Raw genomic sequence first — 18,723 nt, 5'->3', positions numbered from 1 at the left:
ATTATATATATAATGCATGCAGGATGGTCTACTGCTGGAAAGGGCATTGTTGTAAAAACTGATTTTTTGATACTTAATCTTGTTCTTATTTCAGCCACACTTCTGTATTGTTCTTACTGTATTGCTATTGTTAGAATTAGAATTAGGTTTATTGTCATGTGTACTCAAGTACAGGGAAACAGGAGTATAGCGAAAGGCATACAAAGTTGCCATTTCTGGCACTATCTTAGGTACATATAAGATACCTAGGTACAAAATTTACATTATAAATTTGAAAAATAAAGAAATAAAAGTAAAATTCAGCATTACAGAACTTCTAAACCAGGTAGTCCATGCTGGGCTTCACCTTGAGATCATGAATAGTCTGCTCTGGGCTTCCTTGCAGCGTCTGGAAGTCTGCGTTGCTGTTCTTACAATTGAATGTTCACACATACCTACAAGTTTGCTGGTTGTAAAGTTTCTGTGGAACTTTTAAGCTGTAATAAGCTTGAATGTATGCACAAGAGAAGTAACCAGTAAATGGCACATGAAATCATGATTCCTGTAATGCTGATACAATGCTGATCATATTTCTGTGGCCTGGATTATGGATTCAATTCATGAAGTCCCTCACTCAGTGACGATTGGGTGAAATTTTCACTGTGTTGGAAAGTTGGATTGAACACTGCCCTGTGTAGGATGGCAGTTGTGCGAAAATCTAGAAATTTAAACTGTATCATGAAGCTGAATGAATTATGCATTTGGAAGCCATTTCCCTCAGTATAGAACATAGAACGTAGAACAGTAGAGTGCAGTACAGACCCTCCAGCCCACGGTGTTGTGCTGACCTGTTATTCTATGAAGATCAATCTCCCCTGCATAACCTACATTTTGCTATCCTCCATATGCCTATCCAAGAGTTGTTTAAAATTCTTGAAAGTATCTGATTCCACTACTACTGCCAGCGGCGCATATGTATATGTATATCCAAATTTATGAAAGTTTAAGGTTGCATAATACAACAGATGGATTAGCTATGAGGAGAGATTAGACAAACTAAGTTTTTATCACTTGAATGTCAGAGGCTGAGGGGCAACCTGACAGAGATTTAAAAAATTATGAGAGGCTGGATAGAGTGGATAGTCAGAGTCGTTTGCCCCAAGCTAGAAATGCCAATTACTCGGGAACATAGGTTTAAGTTGAAAGGAGATGTGACAGGCAATTATTTTACAAAGGCGGTGGTAAGTGCTTGGAGTACACTGCCAGAGTAGGTAGTAGAAACAGATACCATAGCAATATTTAAGAGGCATTTTGACAGATACATGAATAGGCAGGGAATAGAGGCATACAGACTGCATAGACGCAATAAGTTTAGAAAGACATCAGGTGTTGGCGCAGGCTGGGTGAGCCAAAGTACTTGTCCTTATGCTGAGATAATAGGAGATGCTTACAGAATCCGAGATAACAAAGTGGGGAGCTGGATGAGCACAGCAGGCTGAGCAGCATCTTAGGAGGAGGAAAGCAGACATTTCGGGCCTAGACCTTTCCTGTTCTTTGTATTAAATCAGCCCCAAAGAAGAAAATCGACCATAAGCATGATATTGATCTAAGTGATAAATGTTTTAACATGCTAGTACAGTATTAGACCCCGAAATGTCTGCTTTTGTGCTCCTAAGATGCTGCTTGGCCTGCTGTGTTCGTCCAGCTCCACACTTTGTTATTTGGTATCCCTTACTTACAGGTTTAGTGTAGATTTTAACTCATTTATTTCATATACATATCACCTACGTTAAATGTAGTGAAAATTCACATTTGTTGCTGGTCCCCTATTGTTCATGATATACATGTAAACAAAATATTGAAAGGGGATGCTTGATGAGTTTGTGGATGTCACAAAGATTGGTCATGTTGTTGATCGTTTTAGGCAGGATGCAAACTTGCCAATATCAGTGTTCTATTTTAGGGAAACATCAAACTTTGCAGAAACATGTGGGTGATGGAATATACGGCACAGTTTCTAATTACCGCTAGAAAGTGAAAAACAACAATGTCCAAGCAATGTCCTTCTGGTGATTTGAACATGTGCTAATTAACGTCCCTAAAAGACAAGAGGGTGAAAATGTGTCAGAACTGTGAGTTACAAGAAAGTGTAGAAACAGAGAGTTCACTTTTTAATGAGCAGCGAAGTAATACCACACAAAAAGCAATCAGGTCTTTAGCATTTTAAAAATTATTCACATTCAGGAGTTTCACTCAATTTACATTTTGAAGGGGACAGTAAGAATATCTCCTTGGTTAAATAGATGGGTCGGGCAGAAATGATATCAGGTGAACTGTACAGTATCGATAAAACCTTATTCCATTGTCTTTTGCTGATTTCACCATCGCCTTATCTCTTTGTTCCTATGTGGATAGAATAGTTCTGGGGAAGGGTCACGGGACCTGAAACACTAACTCTGTTTTCTCCTTCACAAATGCTGCCAGACCTGCCGAGCTTTTCCACCAAATTTGTTTGTGTTCCGATCTACAACATCTGCAGTTCTTTTAGTTTTTATTTGGATAGAATATGAACCTTATATAAAGTATTATAGATTAAAAAATTGATTCATCATCGTGGCGCTCTTCAGTTTATTCAAATGATTTTAATTCTCAGTTTTTAATCAATGCTTAACTGAAGAAAATATCTCTTCATATTTAAAATTGAATCAAATTGGAAGAAACTACACGGGAGAATCTTAAAGCATGGAAGGATGCCATTTGGCCTGCTTCTGTGGGTCTTCGAAAGAACAATACATTTTAGCCTCATTGCACTATTAGTTTTCCCCATAACTGCAAAATAATCCTCTTCAAATCCATGCCCCAAGACCTTCTGCAAGTTTTCTTTCTGAAATCTGATTATACCATCCTTTTCAGTACTTTGTTTCAACATTGTGCATGCAAGAAATGATTGAATTTACCTCCAGTTCTTTTGTGAATTATTTTAAATTATACACTTAATATTATTACACAAAACCTTAAAGAAAATATTGACGAAACTGTTGTGGTGGTTTGGCTTCAGCTGAATAATTGCGTAGCATATAATCAGGAAAGATGACGCTTGTGTGGATTGGCACGTTTGAATTAAGCTTCACTTGTTAATGTTTGATTTGATTAATTGTTAACTCCTTTGGAATTTGTTCTTCAAAATTATTTTTGAAATCTAATGGCAACAGCATTATTTTGAAATGGGATCATATTTGCAAACGGTAACAAACTCTCCCTTAATAGTGAAATTCCTTCCTTACTTTGTAAGCAAGAATTTGAACGATGGTCTTGGAGAGTAACACAGCCAATAACAATCACAGAATTATTAAGGAGGCCATTAAGCCCATTGTGTATAGGAATTGGGATGTCTTGTTGCAACTGTACAAGATGTTGGTGAGGCCACATTTGGAGTATGCATGCAGTTCTGGTTGCCCTACTATAAAAAGGGTATTATTAAACCAGAAAGAGCACAGAAAAGATTTACCAGGATGCTACCTGGACTGGATGGTTTGAGCTATAAGGAAAGGTTTTGTAGAGTGACTTTTTTCCCTGGAGCGTAGGAGACTGAGGGATGACGTTATAGAGGTCTATAAAAGCATGAGAGGCAAAGACACGGTAGGTCACCAGCAGCTTTTGCCCGTGGTAGGGGAGTCTAAAAATAGAGGGCATAGGTTTAAGGTGAGAGGAGAGCTATATGAAAAGGGTCCAGAGAGTGGTGAGTATTTGGAACAGACAGGCAGAGGTAGTGGCAGAGGCAAGTATAATTTTGTCATTAAAAAAAAATTGAGAAAGGTACATGTATGATTTCGGTATAGAGGGATATGGGCCAAATGCAGGCAAATGGGACCAGCTTAAATTGTGAAAATTGGGTGTCATGGGCAAGATGGACCAAAGGGCCTGCTTCTATGCTGTAAACCTCTATGATTCTATGATTGTATGTCTACACCAGCCCTTTGAATGAACATTTCACTCAATGCAACTTTCCTGCCTCTCTTGCATAACTTTTACATTATTCCTTTTCAAATAGCATGCTCTTACATGCTTTGATTGACTGAATTCATGCGATGCACTCCAGATCTTGATTTTTCCTCATAATACTTTTGTTTCTTTGTTGATTAGTTTAAACCTGTCTTCTTAATCTTGGGCCCTTCATCAGATGCCCTGTGCCAGCTCACTAGCATATAATGATCAAGAAATCAAGCCGAATGTTTTAATCTCAAAGATCACACAATATGTTATCAAGAAAAGTTTCCGTAGAAATGCAATGACGCAACAGTTGGTAGATAAAACTTCTTTAATGGCTTTGCTAAAAGTAGTGCCACAATATATTTCCCTGCTTTGTTCTGTTGTGCAATTTTTTTTGTGAGACAGAACAAGAGAGAGAGTTGGAAAGGATGATCACTGAAAATGTGGGAAAGTTAAATTAACTGCATATCTCTTCTAAATGGGCTGAATGACCTCCTTCCCTGCTGTGTGATTCAATCCTCTCTGTACTTATAAGAAAATAGAGAATGCCTGGGGGAGTGCAGTTGTGCACGAGAAATCTGTCGTAGCAGGGGCCCCAGCAGTCAAGTTCGGTTTATAATATTTTTGTATTTTGCCAGTTCTTGCTGGCAACTGATCAGATTGACATTGAATGGGAAGAAGAAATAGCAACATCCGTGACCGTGTACCTTGGGGAGGTCAGTCTTGCCAAACAGGAGGGACCAGGCTGCAGATTGGAGATGGCATTCTTTCCAACCCTGGCAGGAGCTAGAGGGAGAGGCAATGACTGGGACATAGCAGGTTGAAGGTATCTTTGAATGGCGTGCATGAACATCCTGTATTCTCCTGGACTACAAGGGAGGTGATGCTTACATTCTAAAGCCCATTGTTGCATTTTGCTGCTTGTTTCACACATTCTGTAAAAATGACCAGTGACTGTTTAACATACGCCTTGCTCTCGATTTCTCGTCAGTTAATTGAGATCTGATTTCACCCTTAACTCAATGGTCGAGCTTATCCTTGGTAGTTAATATTGGAGCCTGCTATCTATGATTCTGCAAATCAGTTGCAATGAAAATTGCATTGACAGGTAATCAAATCGATTAACAACTGCTTTGTTTCACTCAGTACTACATCGGAGTGGTACTACATTTTGTGGACAGCTCGGCGTGTCCAGCCGGTATCTCAGTTACCTGTTGCCATGTTCCAGCTTTTGTAACCTTGACCTCTTCCTTTCAGGAGATTGCTGCTTGCTGACCATGAAGAGCCACTCCATGCATTTCCATGAAATTGCCATCGCAAGAAAACTGACTGAACCCATGGGTCTGTGGTCACAGAATATTACAGAGGTGAGACTGCCTGCTTGCAGGTCTATTGGCTCCCTGTAACTCTGCTAACGTCTGAATGGTCTGCAAGGCTCATACATGAGTTGACACCAATCTGCATGCATGGAACCCTCTCAGTGGCTGTGCCCCCCTCCAAGGAGACCAACCCCAGCCAACAGGATGGCATGGTGGCTCAGTGGTTAGCACTGCGACCTCACAGTACCAGGGACCTGTGTTCGATGCTAGCCTCAGGGGACTTTCTGTGTGAAGTTTACATGTTCTTCCTGCATCTGATTGGGTTTTCTCACACAGTCTAAAGAAGTGTAAGTTAGGTGAACTGGCTGTGCTGAATTGCCCATAGGGTCCAGGGATGCACAGGTTGGGTGTATTTGCCATGGGAAATCTGGGGTTACAAGGAGATGTTGGGTTGGGGTGTCTGGGTGGGATGCCCTTTGGATGGTCAGTGTGGATTCCTTTGGTCGAATGGCCTGCTTCCACACTGTAGGGATTTTATGATTCTATTCAAGTTTTCTTGATAGTTGCATTTTTCATTTCCTGGCTACATCCTCTTCAACCTCTGTACTCTCACAGGGGCAACTGTAATGAGGTGACCAGAGAGTACTCAAGCTGTGGCCGAACTATGGATTTACGCAGTTCCAGCATTCCTTGCTCATATATTCTGCATCTCATCTAATAAAGGAAATGATGCCAGTTGCCTTTTTAATCACCTGTCCTGTCACCATCAGGGATGTGTGGACATTCAAAGGTCCAATGCTTCCCATTAATTGTGTATTTCGTTGCTTTGTATGACTTCCATGTACCCCCCACCCAAGCAGAAAAGATAGCACCTTGCATGCTCTCTGTGCATGGGATGTGGAATTGAAATCTTATGAATTAAAGGGGAGAACATTACCAACAACTGCTGACACAGCTCAGTCTAACTCCCAGTGATAATGGGAACTGCAGATGCTGGAGAATCCAAGATAACAAAGTGTGAAGCTGGATGAACACAGCAGGCCAAGTAGCATCTCAGGAGCACAAAAGCTGACGTTTCGGGCCTAGACCCTTCATGAGAGAGGGGAATGGGGAGATTGTTCTGGAATAAATAGGGACAGAGGGGGAGGCGGACCAAAGATGGGGAGAAAAGAAGATAGGTGGAGAGGAGAGTATAGGTGGGGAGGTAGGGAGGGGATAGGTTAGTCCAGGGAAGACGGACAGGTCAAGGAGGTGGGGTGAGGTAGGAGGTAGGAAATGGAGGTACGGCTTGAAGTGGGAGGAAGGGTTGGGTGAGAGGAAGAACAGGTTAGGGAAGCGGAGACAGGCTGGGCTGGTTTTGGGATGCAGTAGGGGAAGGGGAGATTTTGAAGCTTGTGAAATCCACATTGATACCATTGCGCTGCAGGGTTCCCAAGCAGAATATGAGTTGCTTTCCTGCAACCATCGGGTGGCATCATTGTGGCACTGCAGGAGGCCCATGATGGACATGTCGTCTGAGGAATGGGAGGGGGAGTTAAAATGGTTCGCGACTGGGAGGCGCAGTTGTTTATTGCGAACCGAGCGGAGGTGTTCTGCAAAGCGGTCCCCAAGCCTCCGCTTGGTTTCCCCACTGTAGAGGAAGCCACACCAGGTACAATGGATACAGTATACCACATTGACAGATGTGCAGGTGAACATCCGCTTAATATGGAAAGTTTGACTTCCCATATTAAGCAGATGTTCACCTGCACATCTGTCTATGTGGTATACTGTATCCATTGTACCTGGTGTGGCTTCCTCGACAGTGGGGAAACCAAGCGGAGGCTTGGGGACTGCCTTGCAGAACACCTCTGCTCGGTTTGCAATAAACAACTGCGCCTCCCAGTCGTGAACCATTTTAACTCCTCCTCCCATTCCTTAGATGACATGTCCATCTTGGGCCTCCTGCAGTGCATAATGATGCCACCCAAAGGTTGCAGGAACAGCAACTCATATTCCGCTTGGGAACCCTGCAGCCCAATGGTATCAATGTGGACTTCACAAGCTTCAAAATCTCCCCTTCCCCCACTGCATCCCAAAACCAGCCCAACCTGTCTCTGCTTCTCTAACCTGTTCTTCCTCTCACCCATCGCTTCCTCCCAGCTCAAGCCGCACCTCCATTTCCTACCTACTACCTCATCCCACCTCCTTGACCTGTCCGTCTTCCCTGGACTGACCTATCCCCTCCCTACCTCCCCACCTATACTCTCCTCTCCACCTATCTTCTTTTCTCTCCATCTTTGGTCCACCTCCCTCTGTCTTCCTATTTATTCCGGAGCCCTCTCCCCATCCCCCTCTCTGATGAAGGGTCTAGGCCCGAAACGTCAGCTTTTGTGCTCCTGAGATGCTGCTTGGCCCGCTGTGTTCATCCAGCTTCACACTTTGTTATCTCAGTCTAACTCCCGCTGTGGTTGCGCAGGTCTCTGTGCATTTTCAAATACTCATCCATCTCCACTTCCAATATGAAAATTTCAGGAGGCGCCTATTCCAGGCTGTAAAAAATCAGTGGAGGGGAAACTTTTCCTGTCATCTCCATCTGGCCACGGTCCCAGAAATGGGTTGAAAATGAGTTTAGCACATATTTGGCCCCCGGGTGATTGGCAGATATTACCTTCTTAAATGCAAATTGCATATTTTTGGTTAGGTTCTCTGTCAGTGAATTGTCAGAGAACAATGAACATTGTTGGCATGACCAGCAAGTTAGTGCCCAGCACATTCAATCTGTCAGGCAATTGGAGCATGTGACTAGAGCTATGGAAAAAAATAAGAAAAACTTGCATTCAAATTGCATCTTGCCACACCTCTCCGTTGGTTTATGCAATCTGCTCATTTTCTGAACCACATGCCAGTAGAGTTGGCAGGTGCAGTGAGATGCCAATTGTGGCAATCAGGGTAAAACCTTAAGGGAGGGGCAGATCTCTGAGCAGCTCTGGAGGGCACCATGCGGTTTCAATGTGCAGGGGAACAGCGAGGCCATAGGATATAGGATCAGAACTGGCTTATTTGGCCCATTGATTCTGCTCTGCCATTCAATGAGATCATGGCTGATCTGATAATCTTCCGCTCTACTTTCCTACTTCTTCTCTACAACGCCTGCCCTTGACGTTTCTAGCGTTTAGGTTCTTTCGAAGGTCAGGGACTTCTTTTTGTGATGTCTCACAATAGACTGCCCACGGTAGCATCCCTTTGGCAATGAATGTAATTGAGGGCATTGGGCATCATTATGTCAACCACGGATGTGACCAGTCAAGCACAGGGTACCATGGAATTGGTTATCTACAAAGGGGCAGGGCAATGACGCCTGGATTTTTCTTTATCAACTGGAAAATGTTCCATTGATTCAACATGCAAGTGGTGTGATTATCGCAAACAGTTCCTTTGGGTGCACATGCAGACTTACTGGCTGTGTCCATGATCCGTTCATCCTATGGCAGTCAAAGATGTCACTGTTTGTGGCACCAGACAGCTTTCTTTTGAACAGACAGTGAAGTGAAAGAATAGGAATGATGCAGCGCCTGCCATTTCTCTGCACACCCCTCTCCTGAGCAGGCCATCAGTCTGCTGAAGAAGGGTTTCAGTGAAACAGTCAAATCCACTTTGAAGGCCTTTTAAAGGTTCCCTCACATCGTGGTGGCCCTGACAAGAGAGAAATTGCATTCAGTCTCTGCCAGTGACTATACAGCTAGCTGATGGCCATTTCTGTTCCATTACTTTCCAGTGGGAATTGCAGAGTGACCACGAGAACCAAGTCTGGTACCTGCTGCATTTTGGAGCCAGGGACCACCTCCTGCACTTAGTGAAAGCACAGTAAGTATAATGCTCATGTGATACAAAAGAAGTTGGTGTCTTGGGGTAATAGATATCGTCTCCCTCACCGATTGTTTGTGCTCATTGTACCAGTCATCTCCATCAGGATGCAATGGGAATACTTGTGGACACTTGCCAATCAAGAGCAGAGCTTGTGCGCTCAAATCATACAATGGCAAGCTATCTCAGAATCAATACAGCACAGTTGAGGAGACCATTCAGCCCCTTGAAAGAATATCCGGTGTCCTGCCACCCTGCTACTTCCCTGAAGCCAATACCCCCCTGGCAGTTTTCCCTTCACCATCTTTACAGGCAGATCATTCCAGATTATAATAATTCATGGAAAAGTATATTCTCCAACTGTAAGAAAGTGTGGAGCTGGTTGCCACCCAGGTTGACAGGGCTGTTAAGAAGGCATACAGTGTTTTAGCTTTTATTAATAGCGGGATTGAGTTCCGGAACCAAGAGGTTATGGTGAAGCTGTACAAAACTCTGGTGCGGCCACACTTGGAATATTGTGTACAGTTCTGGTTGCCGCATTATAAGAAGGATGTGGAAGCTTTGGAAAGGGTGCAGAGGAGTTTTACTAGGATGTTGCTTGGTATGGAGGGAAGGTCTTACGAGGAAAGGCTGAGGGACTTGAGGCTGTTTTCGTTAGAGAGAAGAAGGTTGAGAGGTGACTTAATTGAGACATATAAAATAATCAGAGGGTTAGATAGGGTGGATAGGGGGAGCCTGTTTCCTAGGATGCCGACGGAGAGCACGCGGGGGCATAGCTTTAAATTGAGTGGTGAAAGATATAGGACAGATGTCAGAGGTAGTTTCTTTACTCAGAGAGTAGTAAGGGAATGGAACGCTTTGCCTGCAATGGTAGTAGATTCGCCAACTTTAAGTACATTTAAGTCGTCATTGGATAAGCATATGGACGTACATGGAATAGTGTAGGTTAAATGGGCTTGAGATCGGTTTGACAGGTTGGCACAACATCGAGGGCCGAAGGGCCTGTACTGTGCTCTAATGTTCTATGAACACAGCAGGCCAAGCAGCATCTTTGGAGCACAGCTTAGCTTGTGCTCCACACTCCTTGCACAGCTCCACACTTTGTTATCTCGGACTCTCCAGCATCTGCAGTTCCCATTATCTCTGCTCTCCAACTATCCTCTATTTCTTCTGTTAACCTATATTTAATTCCAAAAATACAATGTAATTGGCATCTGGACAAATTGATCTTCATAGTTGCTCTGTTGGTGTAAAACAGTCAACACTCAACTGATTCAGTAGCATCTGTCAAGGAAGAGACCCCATCATCTTAACCTGCTTTGGTCTATTTCAGCTTTGCTTCACGCAGCACTATTCACTATGAGGCGTCCAGCGAAGCATTCAGCTACAACAAAAGGAACAGACAGATATTGTTGTTTGAAAAGCCTGGACCAATCTATAAACATTCAAAATAAATCAGATCAGAAAGGATCGGGTTTTGATGTATGTGTGTGGCTGGTCATGCCAATACAGTGCTGGAGATTATTCTGAGTGTTGGGACAGAAGACCACCCTTCCAAAAGGGAGGCTGAAACACTCTGACTTCATCACTGCTCCAGTTTTCCATTGATCCATATTGTAAGCTTCCTGAATAAGATAGCTGTCCTGATTCAGTTCAGAGTACATGGGACAAAGATGTTCCCATGGACAGGGGGTCGAAAACAAGAGGATACAGACTGGAAATTATCCCATAAAATAATCAAGTGAAGTGAGTATCATTGTTTAATACAGCGAGTTGCTCTGATCAGGAATGCATTTCAATGGCAACTTTTAAAAGTGAATTGGGTAGATACATGGCAGTGGCAAATACTCATGCGACTGAGACTACTGAATATTGTATGCATCTATTAGTTTGTGTTTGTGCCCGTGTGTGTGTTGTGTGTGTGTGTCCGTCCATGTGTGTACACGTGTGTGTATACATGCCTGCATATCTTTATGTGTTTGCACCCACTTGTGTGTCTATAAGTGTGTGAAGAGGGGATTACAGGATCTCTAGGACTGAATTTCAGCTTCAGTCTAATTCAGGCCTTCAGAACTGCATCAATTTTAAGATACAATCATAGAAAGATCTGACTCTTTGTGGAGATATCTAATTCGTACCCCTCCCCTGTCATATTTTCGCTCATTCAAATAAATATCCAGTTTTCTTTTGAAAGTTACAAAATGAATCGACTCCCGCATCGACCAGTCAGTATATTCCCAATGATATATCCTGCTGTTTTATATAACTATTCACTTTTGAACTTTCGCCAGTCATTTTAAATTCTATGACCTCAACCTTACCTGGCACTGGAAACAGTTCCTCATTAATTCCTCAATATCTCAATAGTTTTATATCAACTGTTAAAATTTGAGACAAGGTTTGATTTTATGATCATTTTAAGAATCGTTTTTTCTTTTAGGTTGTCTGGGTGCAGCTGATGTTTTTGAAACTTTCTAACTTACTGAGTAATGCCTGACAGTTTTGTATCTACGGTGAAGTGAGCAGGCTGACTTAGAAAGAATCAACTGTGTAACTGAGTGATTTGTCGATATTTTCTGATGTCTGTTCAGACAAATAGAGTCACGAAATAAGTTAATAATTTGCTGGGAACAAGGAATGCCCAGTATTTACTGGTTTTCATTACGTTGTTGAACTTGAATCTGCACTAATCTAAGGATTTCTGTGAGACAGTGGTGAAATAGTGCATAAATGCTCTGGATTGTCCGTGAAGTGAACATAACTCTGATACAATGTTAGATGTGTCTCAATTTCCATACCTACGTAATTAAGAATCAGTGAGTCATAGGGTTATTTGCAAACAGAAAGACACTATTTAGTCCTTCTATTGCATGTTGCCCCTTGGTGGAGTAACCTGGTCAGTCCCTGTGGTCTTGCACATTTACTTCCTCTACATTCCCATTCAGGTTCCTAATGAAATTGTGGATTATTCCCTTTCTTGGACAGTAGAATCTGGTTCATTATCGCTTGCATATAAAAATAAATATCTCTTCATCCTCCCCCTGGAACTCTTGCCCAAAACTTGAAATATGAGTCCCTAAGCCCTTATGCCATATGGGTGGCAGTAACTATTAGTGGGAACAACAGCTCTCACCCCACCTGCACAAACATATAAAGCCTTATCCCTGACCAGTGTTCAGCTCTCTCCTGTGTGAGAGAGAAATGGCCCATGTGCAGAATAGAACCTTCAGCTACAAGCCTCACAATTTTTTGGGGGATAAACGTTTGCCAGAACACCATGGAACATCTGCTACACACAATATAAAATATTTTATGTTCACTTGAGGGACAAGATGGCTTAATATCTCATTCAGAAAACAGAAACTCAGGCAATGCCACAGCTTCACAGTGCTGCAGTTGGACTGTTCGATTGTGTTCTAACCCATTAGATACAAAAGTGATTATCATAGAATCCCTACAGTGCAGATAGAGGCCATTCATTGAGTCTGTACTGATCCTCTAGAAACCATCCCACCTTGACCCACCACTGCCCAAACGCATCCCTGTAGCTTTACATTTCCCATGGCTAACCCACCTAACCTACACACCCTTGAACATTATGGGAAATTTATCATGGTCAATCCACCTCGCTTGCACATCTTTGGAGTGTGGGAGGAAACCGGAGCACATGGAGGAAACCTGCGTAGACATGGGGACAATGTGCAAACTCCAAGCGAAGAGTTGCCCGAGGGTGGAATCAAACCCAAATCTCCAGTGCTTTGAGCTTTTCTCTGAGGAACAATAAAATTTAACAGAAACAGAAGTCTCTGAAAAAGCTCAGCATGTCTGGCAGCATCACTGAAGAGAAGTCAGAGTTAACATTTTGGGTCCTGTGACCCTTTGTCATCACCTCACAAAACATTTAAGGGGAGGAGATGCACACTGTTCACTGTCCGACAAATGGTGAGATTCAGTGAGATATTCAAGTAATAACTATCACATCTGAGAGTGTACCTTTTCTTTCTTTCATTTCCTCAGAGACCTGCTGACGCGGACCTACAGCGAAACACATTACCTTGCGAATGGATCCATGGTAACGGAGAGACGACACCACTTAGTGAGTCCTGTGTGTTAATGTACAATGACTCAGTATTTGCAGGCCACAAACAGGCCATTCAGCCCAATTGGTCTATGCCAGTGTTACTGCTCCACACAAGCTTCCTCTCATCCCACCTTGACAGCACACTTCTCTATTTTTCCAAAGGAAAGGGCTGTCCTCAACCTCCAATGAGTCAATTTCTGAAGCAGCTGGGTCATGTATGACATGAACGCCACCAGTCACAGTCTCAGAATTAAGGGGTGCCAGTTTAAGATTGAGATGAGGAGGAATTTCTTCTCTCAGATGGTTTTAAGTCCTTGGAACTCCTTGTCACTGAGGGCTGTAGAGGCAAAGTTCCTGTGTATATTTAGAGGATAATCAATATGGGTAGGTGACAACACCCCCTCCACCATAGTCCTCTACACCTCCCTGCAAGGCTGTGTACTTAGCCCCTTACCATGCTCCTTATACACTCATGACTGTGTGGCCAAATTGGTCTCTAACTCCATTTACAAGTTTGCTGATGACACCACCATAGGGGGTTGGATCTTAAACAACTACAGGACAGAATACGGGAAGGAGATAGACAGCTTAGTGTAAATGCATAGTATAAAGATAACAATCTCTCCCTCAGCGTCAGCAAAATGAAGGAGCTAGTCATCAACTTCAACAAAGGCACATCCCTGTCTGCATTAATAGTACTGAGGTGCGCTTCAGATTCATTGAAGTAAATATCACCAGCAACCCATCCTGGTCCATCCAGGTTGATACTATGGTCAAGAAAGCGCACCAATGTTTATAATTCCTCTGAAGGAAATTCGATATGTCCTCAATAACTGTTACTAACTTCACAAGATAAGCTATAGAAAGCATTCAATCCAACTGCATTACAGCTTGGTATGGCAACTGCTCTGCCAAAGACTGGAAGAGATTTGTGAACACAGCCCCATTCATCATGCAAACCAGCCTTCCATCAATTGACTGCGTCTCAGGAACGCAGCCAACATAATCAAAGATCCCGCTCACCACGGTTATATTTTCTTCCACCTTCTTCAATCAGGCAGAAGATATAACAGTTTGAAAACATATACCAATACATTCAAGAACAGCTTCTTCCCCACTGTTATCAGGCTTATGAAAGGATCTCTCATATATTAGAGTTGATCTCTCTCTGTACCTTCTCTGTAGCTGTAACACTGTATTCTGCATTCTGTTCTGTTACCCTGATGTACTTATATAAGGTATGAATTTTCACTGTATCTCGGTACGTGACAATATTAAAGCAAATCAGATCAAATTGAAATCAAAAATTAAGGCTGAGGCAGATTAATGATTAATAGAGGAGACAAGGGTTCTGGGAAAAACGGCAGGAAAGTGAATGTGAGAAATGTCAGATCAGCCATGATACTATTGAATGGTGGCGTGGGCTCCAGGAGCTGAATGGATAACTCTTCCTCCTACTTGTTATGGGCTTATAGACTTATCAGCTTGATCCCTGAGCCTTGTCCTCAGTGTACACGGAGTCCCTGGAGCAGGGCTTGGCTGGAGGGGTTGGAGGTGGCTGGGACTGTGGAGTGGAGACAGGGGAGATAACACCCAACTTGCCAGTGCTGAGGAATCACTGCTTGAAATGGGCATGTGGCAATGTCAAACACAAGATCCACAATGAATCGCAAAGCCAAATAGCTTCTTGGAAAAGATTCTGGAGGGGAACCAAAAGAGCTGAAACAGAACTGTAGGGAGGTGTAAATGTTTTCTGGGTAATAAACTGGGAGAGAAATTGAAAAATTAATTTTCCAATGAAACATAATTAGGGGCAGATATAGAGTCACAGTCATGGAGATGTGCATCATAGAAACAGACCCTTCAGCCCAATTAATCCATGCCAACCAGATATTCTAAATTTACGTAGTCCTATCGGCGAGCATTTACCCCATATCCCTCTAAACCCTTCCTATTCGTGTACCCATCAAGATGCCTTTTAAATGTTATAATTGTACCAGTCTCCATCAATTCTGCTGGCATCTCTCTCCATTCATGCGCCACCCTCTGTGTGAATAAGTTGCCGCTTAGGTCCCTTTTAAATCTTTCCCCTCTCACCTTAAACCTATGCCCTCTAGTTTTGCACTCCCCTACCCTGGGGTAAAGACCTTGACTACTTATTCTAACCATGCCCTCATGATTTTACACCTGTCAACCTCTGATCTTTCAAGGAAAATATCCCCAGCCTATTCAGCTTTTCCCTATAGCTCATACCCTCCACCCCTGGCAACATTAAGCGCAAACATTAAACCAGATATTTCTCAATTCTGTTCCAGAATCACTGCTGCTACACGGGTTTTGTTGAGGGCGTAGAAGATTCTTCAGCGTCTCTTTGCTCCTGCCAAGGTCTCAGGTAGGAATTAAAGCCTCAAAGCACTGACTAATCTGCTTAATTAACCTGTCTGTTGTAGATTACTGGTAGTAAATTCACCTCAAGGTCACATGTCTTTGTGGGTTCAAGCCCCAGTACAAGTTGGTGCTCCAGTGTGGTGTCAAGGGAATGATGAACTGTTGGAGGTGCCATCGTCCTGATGAGACATCAAAGTGAGGCCCTCTTGAATTCGAAAATATTGCACAGCGCTGTTTCAGAGGAAAGAAGATAATATCTCCCCAGCCCACTTAAGGACAAAGAAGGAAAGTTATGCGCTGAGTCAGAGAAAATGGGTGACATTCTTAACGAGTACTTTGCATCGGTATTCACCAAGGAGAGGGACATGACGGATGTTGAGGGTAGGGATAGATGTTAGCTTACTCGAGGTCAGGTTGACATAAGGAAGGAGGAAGTCTTAGGTATCCTAAAAGACAATAAGGTGGACAAGTCCTCAGGTCCAGATGGGATCTATCCCAGGTTACTGAGGGAAGCAATAAAGGAAATAGCCGGGGTCCTAACAGATATCTTTGCAGTGTCCTTAGACACGGGTGAGGTCCCAGAGGACTGGAGACATGCTAATGTTGTCCCCTTGTTTAAGAAGGGCAGCAAGGATAATCCAGGTAATTATCGACGGTGAGTCTGACGTCAGTGGTAGGGAAGCTGCTGGAGAAGATACTGAGGGATAGAATCTATTCCCATTTGGAAGAAAATGGGCTTATCAGTGATAGGCAACATGGTTTTGTACAGGGAAGGTCATGTCTTACCAACTTAATAGAATTCTTTGAGAACGTGACAAAGTTGATTGATGAGGGAAAGGCTTTAGATGTCATATACATGGACTTCAGTAAGGCGTTTGATAAGGTTCCGCATGGCAGGCTGATGGAGAAAGTGAAGTCACATGGGGTCCAGGGTGTGCTAGCTAGATGGATAAAACACTGGCTGGGCAACAGGAGACAGAGGGTAGTAGTAGAAGGGAGTTTCTCAAATTGGAGACCTGTAACCAGTGGTGTTCCACAAGGATCTGTGCTGGGACCACTGTTGTTTGTGATATATGTAAATGATCTGGAGGAAGGTGTAGGTGGTCTGATCAGCAAGTTTGCTGATGACACTAAGATTGGTGGAGTAGCTGATAGTGAAGGGGACTGTCAGAAATTACAGCAGAATGTAGATAGACTGGAGAGTTGGGCAGATAAATGGCAGATGGAGTTCAATCCGGGCAAATGCGAGGTGATGCATTTTGGAAGATCAAATTCAAGGACAAACTATACAGTAAATGGAAAAGTCCTAGGGTAAATTGATGAACAGAGTGATCTGGGTGTTCAGGTCCATTGTCCCCTGAAGGTGACAACGCAGGTCAATAGAGTGGTCAAAAAGGCATATGGCATGCTTTCCTTCATTGGGCGGGGTATTGAGTACAAGAGTTGGCAGGTCATGTTGCAGTTGTATAGGACTTTGGTTTGCCCACATTTGGAGTACTGTGTACAGTTCTGGTCACCATATTACCAAAAGGATGTGGATGCTTTGGAGAGGGTGCAGAGGAAGTTCACCAGGATGTTGCCTGTTATGGAGGGCGCTAGCTACGAAGAAAAGTTGAGATTGGAATTATTTTCATTAGAAAGATAGAGATTGAGGGGGGACCTGATTGAGGTCTACAAAATCATGAGGGGTATAGACAGGGTGGATAGCAAGAAGCTTTTTCCCAGAGTGGGGGACTCCATTACTAGGGGTCATGAGTTCAAAGTGAGAGGAGGAAAGTTTAAGGGAGCTATGCGTGGAAAGTTCTTTACACAGAGGGTGGCGGGTGCCTGGAACGCGTTGCCAGCGGAGGTGGTAGATGCAGACACGTTAGCGTCTTTTAAGATATATCTGGACAGGTACATGGATGGTCCGGGAGCAAATGGACACAGACCCTTAGAAAATAGATGACAGGTTAGACAGAGGATCTTGATCAGCGCAGGCTTGGAGGGCCGAAGGGCCTGTTCCTGTGTTGTAGGTTTCTTTGTTTCTTTGTTTCATCCATGCCACGATTTATTCCCTAACTAACACATCACCAAAGCAGAGCTCTCATCAGATCTGTATGCAAATTGGCTGCAGAAGAGTGCCAGTACTTCAAAAGTGAGTTACGGGTCGTATCAAACTGTGTTTTGGAAATGTGTTTATCTAGATGCACCCTTTCTTTCTGTTAATGTGATATCTATCAGCCTTTACCAAGGCTAAGTTCTTGGCAATGTAAGTGTCTCACGCGTGCCTCCTGTTGCAGTGGCTACATATCAATTGGAGATCGGAGATATGCCATCGACCCTGTGGAAAATAGCGACGAGAAGCACAAACTGATCCAGCTGGGGCATGTCCGTACCAAGAGGCACATTATTCCCCCGTTCTCTACGACATCCATGGTAAGAGACCAAGACTAACCCTAAACATGAATGTTTAGTCAGCAATTGAAAAGGGCACACTATGTAGTAAGAGCCTGTGTCTAGACTTGTCCCTGGATATTCAAGAAATTATGGCAATGACACTCTTGCCAGCCCTTAATGGAACCCCATGGCAATCGCTAGAGGTGGTGTTAGATGGCTCAACTAGACTAAGGCAGTTGAGCCAGACAGCATTGATTGTGTTTCTCAGCTTGTCAGTAAACTCCTGAAGAAGGAATTGGGCAGTTCTGTTCCTTTGGCTTTGGTCTATTCCTACCTGCCATTGCCCACATTGGAATGATACACCTCAAGATCTTTCTGCATACCACCAGGTCATGCACCCGCAATCACCATTGGCCCTGTGCCAGTCCCCAAGGATGGACCGATGTCCAATTCTATTATATTTCCATCAGCTGTCCAGCACTGTCAGAATTCCAGCCTCATCGTACCTGAAAGTTAACATGCTCTTTAACACGTCTATTCATTTCTAAGTCCAGATGCCACATGGCTTGGTTTCACCAGGTCAAAGAGCCTAGATGAAAGGGTAACGTTCACAATACAGCTGGTATCAATGTAATACGGAATAGCAGCTGATGGGGAGACAACCCGGCAATGATCCAAGGACCTGAGTTCAAATCTTGCCATGGCAGACTGTGGAATTTGAATTCAATTTAAAAAAAGAAT

At 43.3% G+C, this 18,723-nt stretch overlaps 1 protein-coding gene across 5 annotated transcripts in view; it reads left to right on the top strand.

Moving 5' to 3' along the window:
- LOC125457394 (disintegrin and metalloproteinase domain-containing protein 12-like) overlaps positions 1-18,723 on the top strand; it is a 130,441-nt gene that overhangs the window by 76,174 nt on the left and 35,544 nt on the right. For all 5 annotated transcript variants that reach the window (XM_059650410.1, XM_048541563.2, XM_048541571.2 and 2 more), the window contains 5 exons: positions 5,227-5,336; positions 9,046-9,134; positions 13,152-13,230; positions 15,531-15,607; positions 17,886-18,021. In XM_059650410.1, the coding sequence (XP_059506393.1) occupies positions 5,227-5,336; positions 9,046-9,134; positions 13,152-13,230; positions 15,531-15,607; positions 17,886-18,021 (491 nt within the window). The remainder of the gene's footprint in view (positions 1-5,226; positions 5,337-9,045; positions 9,135-13,151; positions 13,231-15,530; positions 15,608-17,885; positions 18,022-18,723) is intronic.

Source organism: Stegostoma tigrinum, chromosome 1 (assembly GCF_030684315.1).
Source record: "Stegostoma tigrinum isolate sSteTig4 chromosome 1, sSteTig4.hap1, whole genome shotgun sequence".
In the NCBI taxonomy this organism is placed as follows: Eukaryota; Metazoa; Chordata; class Chondrichthyes; order Orectolobiformes; family Stegostomatidae; genus Stegostoma; species Stegostoma tigrinum.
This window is presented reverse-complemented; position numbering and strand designations above follow the sequence as displayed.